The sequence below is a fragment of the Oncorhynchus gorbuscha genome, linkage group LG16 (assembly GCF_021184085.1).
Source record: "Oncorhynchus gorbuscha isolate QuinsamMale2020 ecotype Even-year linkage group LG16, OgorEven_v1.0, whole genome shotgun sequence".
NCBI classification, from domain to species: Eukaryota; Metazoa; Chordata; class Actinopteri; order Salmoniformes; family Salmonidae; genus Oncorhynchus; species Oncorhynchus gorbuscha.
The window spans coordinates 6,723,957-6,737,921 of record NC_060188.1 but is presented as its reverse complement, the minus strand read 5'-3'; the positions used below and the strand labels follow the sequence as shown (position 1 = coordinate 6,737,921).

The window sequence follows — 13,965 nt, the reverse complement described above, 5'->3', positions numbered from 1 at the left end:
TGACGTTGTAGCTACTGTATGTGATAGATGGATAGAGAGGTGTGACGTTGTAGCTACTGTATGTGATAGATGGATAGAGAGGTGTGACGTTGTAGCTACTGTATGTGATAGATGGATAGAGAGGTGTGACGTTGTAGCTACTGTATGTGATAGATGGATAGAGAGGTGTGACGTTGTAGCTACTGTATGTGATAGATGGATAGAGAGGTGTGACGTTGTAGCTACTGTATGTGATAGATGGATAGAGAGGTGTGACGTTGTAGCTACTGTATGTGATGATAGATGGATAGAGAGGTGTGACGTTGTAGCTACTGTATGTGATAGATGGATAGAGAGGTGTGACGTTGTAGCTACTGTATGCGATAGATGGATAGAGAGGTGTGACGTTGTAGCTACTGTATGCGATAGATGGATAGAGAGGTGTGACGTTGTAGCTACTGTATGTGATAGATGGATAGAGAGGTGTGACGTTGTAGCTACTGTATGTGACAGATGGATAGAGAGGTGTGACGTTGTAGCTACTGTATGTGATAGATGGATAGAGAGGTGTGGTGGTGAGGTTTCATCAGAGAATATTTCTAACAAAAGGGCTGCATGGCTGCATAACCTCTTTAGTTCCCGGATGATTAGTAGAATTAATGACAAACATGATAAAACAAAAGCATAGAAATAATGATATGACACAAAAGCGTATTGAAGTGGCTCGTGGCTTGACTCATCTCTAATACCATCTCCATGTCAGATACTTTGATTGATTGAGGTTACAATAAACACCAAAATACATCCTCTCATGTACAACTCTTCCATCAGCCAAACGCTTAACATACTGTAGGTTACAAAGAAAGCATGGATCTCGATCTACAAGGGACTAATATGATCAAAGTGGGCAGCACCATCAACAGGTGAAAACCTGTAACTGCACTCTTCATGGAAGGTGGAAGGTTTGGGATAGTTACAGTATGCAGAGCTGGTAAGAGCTAGCCTGCCTGTCCTCCTGACCACTGTATTCTGTCCAGTCGCAGTCAGAAAGCTTTTTCCATCCACTTAGTCATTGAAATGTTTAGATTACTAGAGTACTACAGTTCATATTTTATTACAATCTATCTCAATCCCGTACAAGCATTGTTTTTCATAACAAGAATCCACAAGAAACAGAACTTTGTGGGCTTTTGCAAAACAGTAAATGCGTTTTCAAGGTGAAGTTGCCTTCTCAAAACATAAGTAAATTCATCAAAAGAACATGACTGCCTGCAAGAACATTAACACAACCATACTTATCTCTCGAGTCCAAGCAGACAAAACAGGAAGTTAAAGTATTTTTAAAATCCCAGTAGATCAACACATTTTATTTCTATTTTTTGGTCACTAAATCCTGATGATGAAAATTGGAAGCACAACTATCTAAAGGTGTGGAATGATGGGCAAATACTATTTCACCAAACAATTTCATACACAGGAAATCAAATATAATTCCTGGTAAAAACATTGAAAATAAATAAGCACATTGTGTGCAGGACTCATTCATTGGTATCATCACAATCCAATTCCATGTATTCAATTCAAAAGTTGTTTCGCTGATAGTTTAAAAAAAACTTTCCATAGCTACACAGAAACACAATTCACAATAGAACATGGAAAAGTGAATACAATGGAGAAACACAACTGATATGAACATATAAGTCTAAATCCACACCAAAGCAAAGCTCTATACTGGAAGGTCACAATGTGGGAGATGAAAAGGAACCCATCTTTCGTTCTTTGCGTCTCTGCATGTCCGCAATACTGCAAAACAAAATCATAACAATTAGACAGTCCCCATTGTCTAGATCTTCCCATATATTCTACATAGTATGACACTGATGGGATGATTTAGAATTTTGCCCAGTAGTATTTACTGATTGCCGGGAAATTTCACACATTTCTCTTCTGATGAAAACAATTTGTTCATAGTTCATGAACGGGTACTAAGGCAAGAAAATGATCAAAAGTTCTGTAAATGTACACTGTAATGTGAACGCAACATGTAAAGTGTTGGTCCCATGTTTCATGAGCTGAAATAAAAGATCCCAGAAGTGTTCCACACACAAGGTTATTTCTCTCAAATGTTGAGCACATGTTTTTTTACAACCCTATTAGTGAGCATTTCTCCTTTGCCAAGATAATCCATCCACCTGACAGGTGTGACATCTGTAGAAGCTGATTAAACATCATTACTTTGATTAAACATCATTACACAGGTGCACCTTGTGCTGTGAACAATAAAAGGCCACTCTAAAATGTAATATTTTGTCATACAACACAATGCCACAAATGTTAGTTTTGAGGGAGCGTGCAATTGCCATGCTGACTGCAGGAATGTCCACCAGAGCTTTGCCAGAGAATTTACTGTTAATTTCTTTACCATCAAATCAAATGTTATTTGTCACATGCACCGAATACAACAGGTGTAGAGCTTACCGTGAAATGCTAACTTACAAGCCCTTAACCAACAATGCAGTTCAAGAAATAGAGTTAAGAAAATATTTACTAAATAAACTAAAGGAAAAAATGTAATAAAAGTAACAATAAAATAACAATAACGAGGCTATATACAGGAGGTACCGGTACCAAGTCAATGTGCGGGGGTACAGGTTAGTCGAGGTAATGTGTACTTGTAGGTAGGGGTAAAGTGACTATGCATAGATAATAAACAGTGAGTAGCAGCAGTGTAAAAACAAAAGGGGGAGTCAATGCAAATAGTCAGGGTGACCATTTAATTAATTGTTCAGCAGTCTTATGGCTTGGGGATAGAAGCTGTTAATTAAGGAGCCTTTTGGACCTAGACTTGGAGCTCCGGAACCGCTTGCCGTGCAGTAGCAGAGAGAACATTCTATGACTTGAGTGACTGGAGTCTTTGACAATTTTTTGGGCCTTCCTCAGACACTGCTTAACATATAGGTCTTGGATGGCAGGAAGCTTGGTCCCAGTGATGTACTGAGCGTACGCACTACCCCCTGTAGTGCCTTATGGTCGGAGGCCGAGCAGTTGCCATACCAGGATGTGATAGAACCGGTCAGGATGCTCTCGATGGTGTAGCTGTAGAACTTTTTGAGGATCTGGGACCCATGACAAATCTTTTTTGAGGGGGAAAGGTTTTGTTGAGCCCTCTTCAGGACTGTGTTGATGTGTTTGGACCATGTTAGGTGGTGGTGATGTGGACAACAAGGAACTTGAAACTCTCGACCTGCTCCACTACAACCCATTCGATGTGAATGGTGGCGTGTTCGGCCCTCCTTTTCCTGTAGTCCACAATCATCTCCTCTGTCTTGCTCACATTGAGGGAGAGTTTGTTGTCCTGGCCTCCCTATAGGCTGTCTCATCATTGTCGGTGATCAGACCTACCACTGTTGTGCAAACGTAATGATGGTGTTGGAGTCGGGTGTGAACAGGGAGTACAGGAGGCGACTACCACAAGTCGCCGTCAACGTGGTTTTAGAGGATTGGGCACTACGTCCAACTGACCTCACAACCGCAGACCACGTGTATGGCGTCATGTGTGCGAGTGGTTTGCTGATGTCAACAGTATGAACAGAGTGCCCCATGGTGGCAGTGGGGTTATGGTATGGGCAGGCATAAACTACGGACAACGAACACAATTTCATTTTATCAATGGCAATTTGAATGCACAGAAATAAGGCCTATTGTGAGGCCCATTTTTTAAAGGTATCTTTGACCAACAGATACAAATCTGTATTCACAGTCATTTAAAATCTATAGATTAAGGCCTAATAAATGCATTTAAATTGACTGATTTCCCCATATGAACTGTAACTCAGAAAAATCTTAGAAATTGTTTATATTTACATTTATATTTTTAGGATAGATAGGCCTACGTTTCAACACAGATCCAATTAAGAAAAGCAATATATTGTATGGCCTATTACATATGATTTGGGTAGTATTAATTTAACAATGGCTGCACAGCCTTCCATTTGTGTAAAAGTGGAAAATCTGGAAATGTATACATTTTGCAGGAAGTCTATACATTTACCAATGTGGTCAATATGAAGACCTCCAGATAAATGTAGATTAGAAAGAGACTTTAAACAGTGATAAGCTTCAAGAGACTATTTAACGTAAGCAGATTGGCTCCACTAGCACACTGCTGCACATAATCATATCAAATCAAATAAAAGTGTATTTGTCACGTGCGCCAAATACAACAGGTGTAGACCTTACAGTGAAATGCATACTTAGAGGCTCTAACCAATGGTGTGGGGAAAAAAGGTATGTGTGTGTGTGTGTGTGTGTGTGTGTGTGTGTGTGTGTGTGTGTGTGTGTGTGTGTGTGTGTGTGTGTGTGTGTGCGTGTGTGCGTGCGTGCGTGCGTGCGTGCGTGCGTGCGTGCGTGCGTGCGTGCGTGCGTGCGTGTGGACCCAGACGTGACAGTGTGTTGAGTTTCTGCTAACTGAGCACGGCGGGCACAGAGGGGTCAGGTCTGTTACTCTCACGGGGACCTCCAGTCAGTGACACCCAGGTGAGAGGGTTACAATTGTGTGTAGGTAAGTAAAGAAATAAAACAACAGTAAAAATACATTTGAAAAAAGAGTAGCAAGGCTATGTACAGACACCTGTTAGTCAGGCTTATTGAGGTAGTATGTACATGTATGCATCGTTAAAGTGACTATACATATATGATGAACAGAGAGTAGCAGAAGCGTAAAAAGAGGGGTTGGCGGGACACAATGCAAATAGTCCAGGTAACCATTTGGTTACCTGTTCAGGAGTCTTATGGCTGGGGGGTAAAGCTGTTGAGAAGCTTTGTGTCCTAGACTTGGCATTCCGGCACTGCTTGCCATGCGGTAGTAGAGAGACCAGTCTATGACTGGGGTGGCTGGGGTCTGTGACAATTTCTAGGGCCTTCCTCTGACACCACCTGGTGTAGAGGTCCTGGATGGCAGCTTTACCCCAGTGATGTACTGGGCCGTACGCACTACCCTCTGAAGTGCCTTGCGGTCGGAGGCCGAGCAATTGCCGTACCAGGCAGTGATGTAACCGGTCAGCATGCTCTCGATGTTGCAGCTGTAGAACCTTTTGAGGATCTCAGGAAACTAAATATTTTTAGTTTCCTGAGGGGGAATAGGCTTTGTCGTGCCCTCTTCACGACTGTCTTGATGTGTTTGGTCCAATCTAGTTTGTTGTTGATGTGGACACCCAAGAACTTGAAGCTCTCAACCTGCTCCACTACAGCCCCGTCGATGAGAATGGGGGCGTGCTCGGTGCTCCTTTTCCTGTAGTCCACAATCATCTCCTTAGTCTTGGTTACGTTGAAGGATAGGTTGTTATTCTGGCACCACCCGGCCAGGTCTCTGACCTCCTCCCTATAGGGCTGTCTCGTCATTGTCGGTGATCAGGCCTACCACTGTTGTGTCGTCAGCAAACTTAATGATGGTGTTGGAGTCGTTCCTGGCCATGCAGTCGTGGGTGAACAGGGAGTACAGGAGGGGACTGAGCACGCACCCCTGGGGAGCTCCAGTGTTGAGGATCAGCGTGGCAGATGTGTTGCTACCTACCCTCACCACCTGGGGGCGGCCTGTCAGGAAGTCTAGGATCCAGTTGCAGATGGAGGTGTTTAGTTCCAGGATCCTTAGCTTAGTGATGAGCTTTGAGGGCACTATGGTGTGGAACCCTGAGCTGTAGTCAAGGAACATCATTCTCACATAGATGTTCCTTTCGTCCAGGTGGGAAAGGGCAGTGTGGAGTGCAATAGAGATTGCAACATCTGTGGATCAACCAATCATGTTGTAAAGCAAAACATTATAATTATAAGATGAGTTTATCAACATGAAATTCATGAAATTGTAGGCTACTCCAAAATATGATCGATAAGTGATGGAAGGTATACTTTTGATTCTTTCCCCTTGGATACTGCTGTAAGAGTAAGCCTACAACATATGAAAACAGTCATAGAAATCATTAATGTCTTCAAGGATCTCCTTATACTCTGCGGTATCCCGGTCCAGGTGCATCTCTCTTTTCACCCATATTTTGAGGTCTTTTGCTTGACCATCGTTGATTATCCCCTTGTAGAGATATTCATCGACCAGGTCAGTGTAGCCATATCTGTAGTAGCTCCTTGTGCCTTCATCAGACATGTGAACTTTACCCTCGGTACGTAGTGCGGCGTCAACAAATCCTACAATAAGAGTGTATATTTTCACATTTACAAGGGATTTTTACACGTTGAGAGAATGAATGTTAGTGATTCAAACACTAGTCCTTCTCAACTACACATTTTGTCTAGGCAGCCAATAGTGCACGGGCGCTAGATCTGCACTATCAATCATCTAGCTAGGCTTGATGTGCATATCCGGTAATACACTCATGTCTCCTGTAGACGGCTCGTATATAAAAGCCTCCTCCATTCAGGCTGCAAATGCATAGTTTACCTCGTTAACTAGCTGTAATGGGGAGAAGGCAGAAAATAACAGGGAAAATATGCATACTGTCTTTATGAAACACCTTTTTCCACCACCATTTTCATATTTTCAGACTATTTAGGATGCTGCACACAGTGTTCAGCCAATTAAAGGAGTCCAACATCCTAAATGATCAGAAAATACAAAAATGGTGGTGGAAATGGTGTTTCAAAAAGAAAGTATACATATTTTCCCTGTTTCCACCCCCCGCCCACCTTCTCGCCACTAAAGTGAGGAAAATTATGCCTTTACAGCCTGAATGGAGGATGGTTTATGTATGAGCTGGTCCATGGGGGACATGAATGTATTACCTGGGAATGCACATCAAGCCTAACTGACATAGCAGCAGGACATAGAGGTGCTGAGGGTGCTGCACACCCACTGAAAAATCACAGTAAAACAAAAATTACACACAAAACAAATAATCTCACAAAAGTAGTGCACTGGGCTAAATGATAGTGCAGATCTAGTGCCGGGTGCGCTATCGGGTGCCTAGGCTACTACAAGTTCATAAAACAATCTAAAACATTGACGGAAAAACAAATACTGGATACCTTTGTAAGATTTATGTTTAACACTAAATATTTTAGAACACCTACTCATTGAAGGTTTTTCTTTATTTGTACTATTTTCTACATTGTAGAATAATAGTGAAGACATCAAAACTATGAAATAACACGTATGGAATCATATAGTAACCAAAAAGTGTTAAACAAATCAAAATATATTTTAGATTTGAGATTATTCAAAGTAGCCACCCTTTGACTTGATGACAGCTGTGCACACTGTTGGCATTCTCTCAACCAGCTTCACCTGGAATGCTTTTCCAACAGTCTTGAAGGAGTTCCCACATATGCTGAGGACTTGTTGGCTGCTTTTCTTTCACTCTGTGGTCCAATTCATCCCAAACCATCTCAATTTGTTTGGGGCCAGGTCATCTGATGCAGCACTCCATTACTCTCCTTCTTTGTAAAATAGCTCTTACACAGTCTAGATGTGTGTTGGGTCATTGCCCTGTTGAAAAACAAAGGATAGTCCCACTAAGCCCAAACCAGATGGGATGGTGTATCGCTGAAGAATGCTCTGGTAGCCATGCTGGTTAAGTGTGTTCTAAATAAATTCTAAATTCTAAATCATAGACAGTGTCACCAGCAAAGCACCCCCACACCATCACACCTCCTCCTCCATGCTTTACGGTGCGAAATACACATGCAGAGATCATCCGTTCACCCACACCGTATCTCACAAAGACACAGCGGTTGGAACCAAACATCTCCAATTTGGACGCTCTAATGTCCATTGCTCGTGTTTCGTTGGCCCAAGCAAGTTTCCTTTTCTTATTGATGTCCTTTAGTAGTGGTTTATTTGCAGCAGTTCAACCATGAAGGCCTGATTCACACAGTCTCCTCTGAAGAGTTGATATTCAGATATGTTGGTTACTTGAACTCTGTGATTCATTTATTTGGGCTGCAACTTCTGAGGCAGGTAACTCTAATGAACTTATCCTCTGCAGCAGAGGTAACTGGGTCTTCCATTTCTGTGGCGGTCCTCACGAGAGCCAATTTCATCATAGTGTTTGATGGTTTTTGCAACTGCACTTGAAAAGTTCCTTATTGACTGACCTTCATGTGTTAAAGTAATGATGGACTGTCGTTTTTCTTTGCTTATTTGAGCTGTTCTTGCCATAATTTGGACTTGGTCTTTTACCAAATAGGACTATCTTTCTGTATTCCACCCCTACCTTGTCACAGCCCAACTGATTGGCTCAAACGCAATTCCACAAATAATTTTTTAATAAGGCACACCTGTTAATTGAAATGCATTCAGGTGACTACCTCATGAAGCTGGTTGAGAGAATGCTAAGAGTGTGCAAAGCTGTCATCAAGGCAAAGGTGGCTATTTTATTTTTTAATTTTTATTTTACCTTTATTTTACTAGGGAAGTCAGTTAAGAACAAATTCTTATTTTCAATGACGGCCTAGGAACAGTGGGTTAACTGCCTGTTCAGGGGCAGAACGACATATTTGTACCTTGTCAGCTCGGGGGTGCAACCTTCCGGTTACTAGTCGAACACTCTAACCACTAGGCTACCCTGTTTAACACTTGTTTGGTTACTACATGATCCCATATGTGTTATTTCATAGTGTTGATGTCTTCACTATTATATAGAACATAGTAAAAATAAAGAAAAACCCTTGAAGGAGTAGGTTTTCTAAAACGTTTGACCGGTAGTGTATATACTGTATGTATATATATATTTTTTTACCAGCATCATGTCTGAGCATCTGGGAAGCTATAGGATGACCCATGATAAAAGCTTGCTCCAGCATTTTTACTGCACAATCATCTTTTCCGCTTAGAATGGTTTGTGTCAAAGTCCACCTGTGAACAGGAGGGGTAAACATTAAAGATAACACACAGAGCAGGGGAGCTGCACAGGCAATGTCCAGAAACAACCTCTTACACTTACCCCCGTGGAATTTGTGGTTTTATGAAAATATGGGATAGGTATCATAGGATTGTAAAGAAAAATAATATGCCATTCAAAATCCTCAATGGAAACGGTTTAAAAAACAGTTACTTTCAGGAATTTTGTTAATTTATCATTTGTAACCAGAAAAGTCTGTCATTGTAAGGGTAAGAGGTTGTTTCTGTTTTTTTTCCCAATTTCTAATTAAGTTTATACTTGTTCAGTCCCACTCAAGCAGGGTTGGGGTCAATTCTGAATTGAGAATTGCTCTTTCATTTTAATTTAACTCTTGAATTAGGAAGCAGAATCTGAATTCATTTTGAATTAGATTTAAAGTATAATTTAATTCCATGAAATTCAATGAAATTCCAATGGTTTTTTATTCTATCACCATATACATTTTTATTTTGACATCATGTACAACCTGGTCTCAGAGTATATTGTATTATGCTGTACGTATCCATTTAATGTGATAGAGTACATTTCGCATGGTATGCCTTAAATTGTGGATGTCCATCACCTATTTTGTATGATATGGTACGAATTGCAATTAATAATTTATTACAAATTTGCAGAACGCACAATATGTTACAAAATGTACAATAATTCTAGTTAGGTGGCTAACATTAGCTAGTTAGCTAATGTTAGGTTAGGCTAGGGTTTAGGCTTAGAAATTAAGGTTAGGGTTAAGGGTTAGGGGAATGGGTTAGCTAAAATGGTTAAGGTTCGGGTTAGGGAAGATTTAGTTAAAACAGTTAAGGTTAGGGTTAGGGGAAGGGGAAGGGTTAGCTAATATTCTAAGTAGTTGCAAAGTAGCTAAAAAGTAGTAAGTTGAAAAGTCGCTTATTAGCTAAAATACGAAACACCCACCCATCCCAACCAACCACCCTACTTTCGTTTTTTTGCCTTAAGTTACCATCTGTCTTATGTAACCATACCACACGTAACATGTCATACTAAATTGTGTCCCGGATTTACATTCACTATGTTACGTCTAGACTATAATACCAGGCTGTCATGTATGGTTACCAACACCATGTAGCATACATTTAATTTAAAAAATGCATTCTCCTAAAACAATATCAAATAATTACAGTGGCCTGCAAATATTCTAAGATCATATTGTGGGTTGTCTATAATAATTCATAAATCCCTCAATATTTTTAAATATCAGATCATTTTTGGAAAGAATGCATTACATCAAAAACTACAGTATGGAAGGGAACAATCTAACATCTCGTATAATAAAAATAATATTTGGAATGGTATGTGTATTTATTGCATTAATAAGTGGCATATCCTTTGGATAAAACATTTGTTTCATGTCTCAGTTGATTTGGCTTGAATTGCTTTGAATGAAATTATACTTCCTGCAATTGAAATTCAATTCAAATGATGCTTCCTGAATTGACCCCAACCCTGCGCTCAAGGATGAATAACTATTTACAATCTTTAAGGGGAGGGAACTAGTACACATATCTGGGGAAAGCCTTGAGCATTTCTAAAGCATTCACCTGCATATTTTAGATTCTTTGCTGCTACCAGTGGTCAGAGCATCTCTGTGATCCTGGTAAAGAACCCTCATGGTTAACAGTTTCTGTCCAGTTGGGTCATTAACAAGGCTCATGATCATCTCATGAAGCCTTGGATTCACTTGTAGGAGACGATCCAGTCGTACATTGTTTAGGGCCTTCTTCAGAGAATCTTTAGGTGGAATATGGTCTGCCTCTGTAATGCCTTCATTCTCCTTATCACACCAAGATGGTCGAAATTTTTTGTCACTTATGAGGAGAGAATAAGAATTAGTAGGTCAGGTTTACATAATTTGTTAAACGTCGTCTCCAGTCTCGAATTGCTGGCGTGTAGAGCCTGGTAACAGTGTGGGACTAATTGGAATTCTGGGGGTGTGAATTTACTGAGTGAAATGCGAATCAATTGAAATTCTGAGTGAATCACACGATTATGAGGCGTGGCTCTAAATCGAGACGGGAATGGAGAGCGAGCCTGTGACAGTGGATGGGACTTAAAAAATATAAAAAAATCGGCGAGGAAAATGTATGTTAAATCACATTGACCGTATGGCTATTTCTAGGATGCGTACTTTACGATTTTCTAAGCTCACTTTAAATCACTTGTGGTGCTGGCGTTTGAAGTCCACAATGTAGGGGGGAGGTTCTAAGGATTATGCTAGAGGATGGACTGAGAGATCATTCAATTAAAACCAGAGGTTGTTTCATCCGCTTCTGCCATAGACAACTATTCGACTTCCATTCTGAGGCCCTGTGAAACCATATGGTTCGACAGAGAGCCAGCTGGTGGACGAGATTATTAGTTCGTCAATGCAGTTGGAATTCTATACATGCTGTCATGAACATTATGTCCTAGGCCTATCCATAACAAGGCCTATTGTATTCAGCTATCAAAGTAGACTTTAATCTAACCCCTTTTAAACATTGTGTGTTTGTTGTTCATCTATTTCTTCTGCGTCCATTGATAATAACCATTAGTCTGTGTGATTAACGGTAGCAATGTTTGCGGATCCCGAAGGGGTTCACGAGCGTTTTTTCTCAGAAAAACGTTGGTCGAGTTCGAATGATTTGAGCTACAAACTATTGAGACTCTCACAAACATGTACTTGTAATCTGTTTTGCTCTATAACACTCACGAGCTACACAATAGTAGTTCGAAGGTAAAGAGTTATTCTACATAGAAGATCAAAGGAAATCAATAGGGTCTATAATACTCTAATAAGTTCACATAGTTGCTGTTACAAACTCCAAACTCCACACAGTTGTCACTGACTAGTTAAATATTAATTTCCCAATGAGCAAACACTTTCTATACTTACTACATTCTTATAAATTGCTTTTAATCAGGTTCTTGTTTGGCGGACCTTATTTTTCTGATTGACATCCATCAATAAAACTAATTTCGCTACACTCGCATTAACATCTGCTAACCATGTGTATGTGACAAATACAATTTGATTTGATTTTGATTTGATTTGAATGCTACTGTTTTTGTAATTTACTTGTAGCCCTGGTTGTCCTGAAAATAAACTGCTGAAACGCTTCACTGTGAGGCTAAATATAAGGGTTGGACATGCAGATAAATGTAGTGATTTCTATTTTTTTGTACACATATTTAACACCTTATTTTTGGGGGCACAAAACTACCTCTCTACTTCCATTAGCTTGTATGGGTTACCATCAGACTTCCATTGCTTGTATTGGTTAACTTCAGACGAGTACTGGGACACTTGTGTGGGTCAAAGAGAAAAACAGAGAACAGCATCGTGTTTATTCTCCACTTTCTATAAGTTTGTAGGCCAAACCTTCTGGACGCTACAGACGTTTTCGTGAGAAGACCGAGTTTTGGGATGTCTCATGGTCTGTAGTTCGGCCACCTTCCACTACAGATGTGGAACGCTGACATAGGCGGATGCTGTGGGTTGAGATGCAGCCCACGCCAAAATATCTGTTATCTTCACTTTAAACTGACAGATTTTGATGGGGATATTTTTATTATGTTACTTAGACTGACACACAGGTCCGTCAATAGACTCGGATTAAGTTTAAGGTCAGAAATCACACTGAAGGAAAGTGAGGTGGACTTGTCTGCAACCAGAAATGGATCCACCATGGTTCTGCCTTTCACACTAGTCATCCACCTAGAACCCAGAACATCGAGTAGATGGCTGAAGTATTCCGCTCACACAGTAATTGATTCTGGGTTGATGAGATTAGGCCTTGGTCTACCTGTAACTCCACACAAAAATGTACCCAAATGAAGGACTTACTCTTTATACTTGTGAACATGTCCAAGGCCGTAACCTTTTATTATGTCATGCTCATGTTCGTCATGACGGCACGGTTCTACTCTCTTCTTCCTAGAGTTTCCAGTTCTTCCAGAAGCTTCATTCGACTTTTCCTCATTCAACCGTGTTCTCTCGTCACCAAAACACTTGTGAGTTCCTGGAGAAATAGAATGTTTCTCCTCTCTGTTCTTTTGAACCACTTGAATCAATATAACCACCCCTACCAGCGCTGCTGCCCCCCACCCTACTGGCCCCAAGAACTCTAACAGCCCGGCTGGAAGACCCATTTCAACTCCTGCTAGTCTGCAATGTCTTGTAGCCCAACTCTTGGTTCTCAGCAAATGTGTCCTCTCTGATCTTAACTCTGAAAAGTTATAATCTTGACACACAGGTTTGTCATGCGGCTTGTGGGATGGGCCGAGTTGTGCAATATATGACCAATGAGTCCAAATTCTAAGTGTGTGTGTGTGTGCGTGTTTCTAAGTGAAAGAGAAAGAGATATTTTAGCATGTATTTTCTACATTACTGGGTGAGGAGTGCCTGGATACATACACACATGCACACACCCACATACTGTACACACACATTCAAACAGAAATATGCTATGTGGAACAAACATGTCTCTCTGACATGGAGATCAAGGAATCATGTCGTCTCTTTTCAAGGCCTTTCTATCTGCAATTCAATATTTGGTTGTGTGTTGTGTTTGTTCATGAAATGTATTCACTCCCTGAACTTGCTTCCCGACTCTCAGCGTACATGGTTACAGTTGTCCATTGGTGTGTCATAATGATGGACAAAACACAGGGCAGCGTTGATGCCATTTATTTACCAGGACCTCAGAGTTGTTTTATCAAAGAGGACGGCACCATCAACAGGTGGACACCTGCTACTGCACTCTTCAGGTAGATGAAGGATCTGTGGAAGTAGGTTTTACACACAGCTAAACTTTACACACGACAAACAGAAGATTTAATACAAATAAGGAAGTAATGTCCACTCACTGTCTGCTGCTTCCAAAATAGATGATATTTAATGACCGTTTTCCCAGACATTGAGCTAGTGCACACTGCATAATGTTACAATAACTGCAGAGAATCAGGAAATCTAAACATTTAGCAGAGAATCTATAGGCTGTACATTTACCAAATACAACAGGCAGACAGGATCTACTACTAGTACACTGTTGAACATAATCAACCAGGCACAGACTATACAGTA

General features: G+C 40.6%; 1 protein-coding gene across 2 annotated transcripts; it reads right to left on the bottom strand.

The window, feature by feature from the left end:
• Window positions 1–1,077: 1,077 nt before the first annotated feature.
• LOC123998746 lies at window positions 1,078–13,124 on the bottom strand. Of its 2 annotated transcripts, none has more exons than XM_046303866.1 (4): window positions 12,727–13,124; window positions 10,442–10,708; window positions 8,724–8,839; window positions 1,078–1,782 (listed from the first exon to the last, which is right to left on the bottom strand). In XM_046303866.1, exons 1-4 carry the CDS (start codon window positions 13,029–13,031, stop codon window positions 1,706–1,708), a joined length of 765 nt encoding a protein of 254 aa, XP_046159822.1. In that variant the 5' UTR covers window positions 13,032–13,124; the 3' UTR covers window positions 1,078–1,705. The 2 variants fall into 2 exon arrangements, with proteins under 2 accessions (XP_046159822.1, XP_046159821.1); XM_046303865.1 differs by lacking the exon at window positions 1,078–1,782 and adding an exon at window positions 5,632–6,174 and having other exon boundaries at window positions 12,727–13,123.
• Between the last annotated feature and the right edge of the window lie 841 nt (window positions 13,125–13,965).

Coding starts and splice junctions, on each gene's coding strand:
- LOC123998746 (XM_046303865.1), bottom strand. CDS start 13,031: ATGGGTCTTCCAGCCGGGCTGTTAGAGTTCTTGGGGCCAGTAGGGTGG. Junction 10,709..12,726: donor CATGTTCACAAGTATAAAGA/GTAAGTCCTTCA, acceptor TCTCCTCATAAG/TGACAAAAAATTTCGACCAT. Junction 6,175..8,723: donor GATGCTCAGACATGATGCTG/GTAAAAAAATAT, acceptor CTCTTATTGTAG/GATTTGTTGACGCCGCACTA.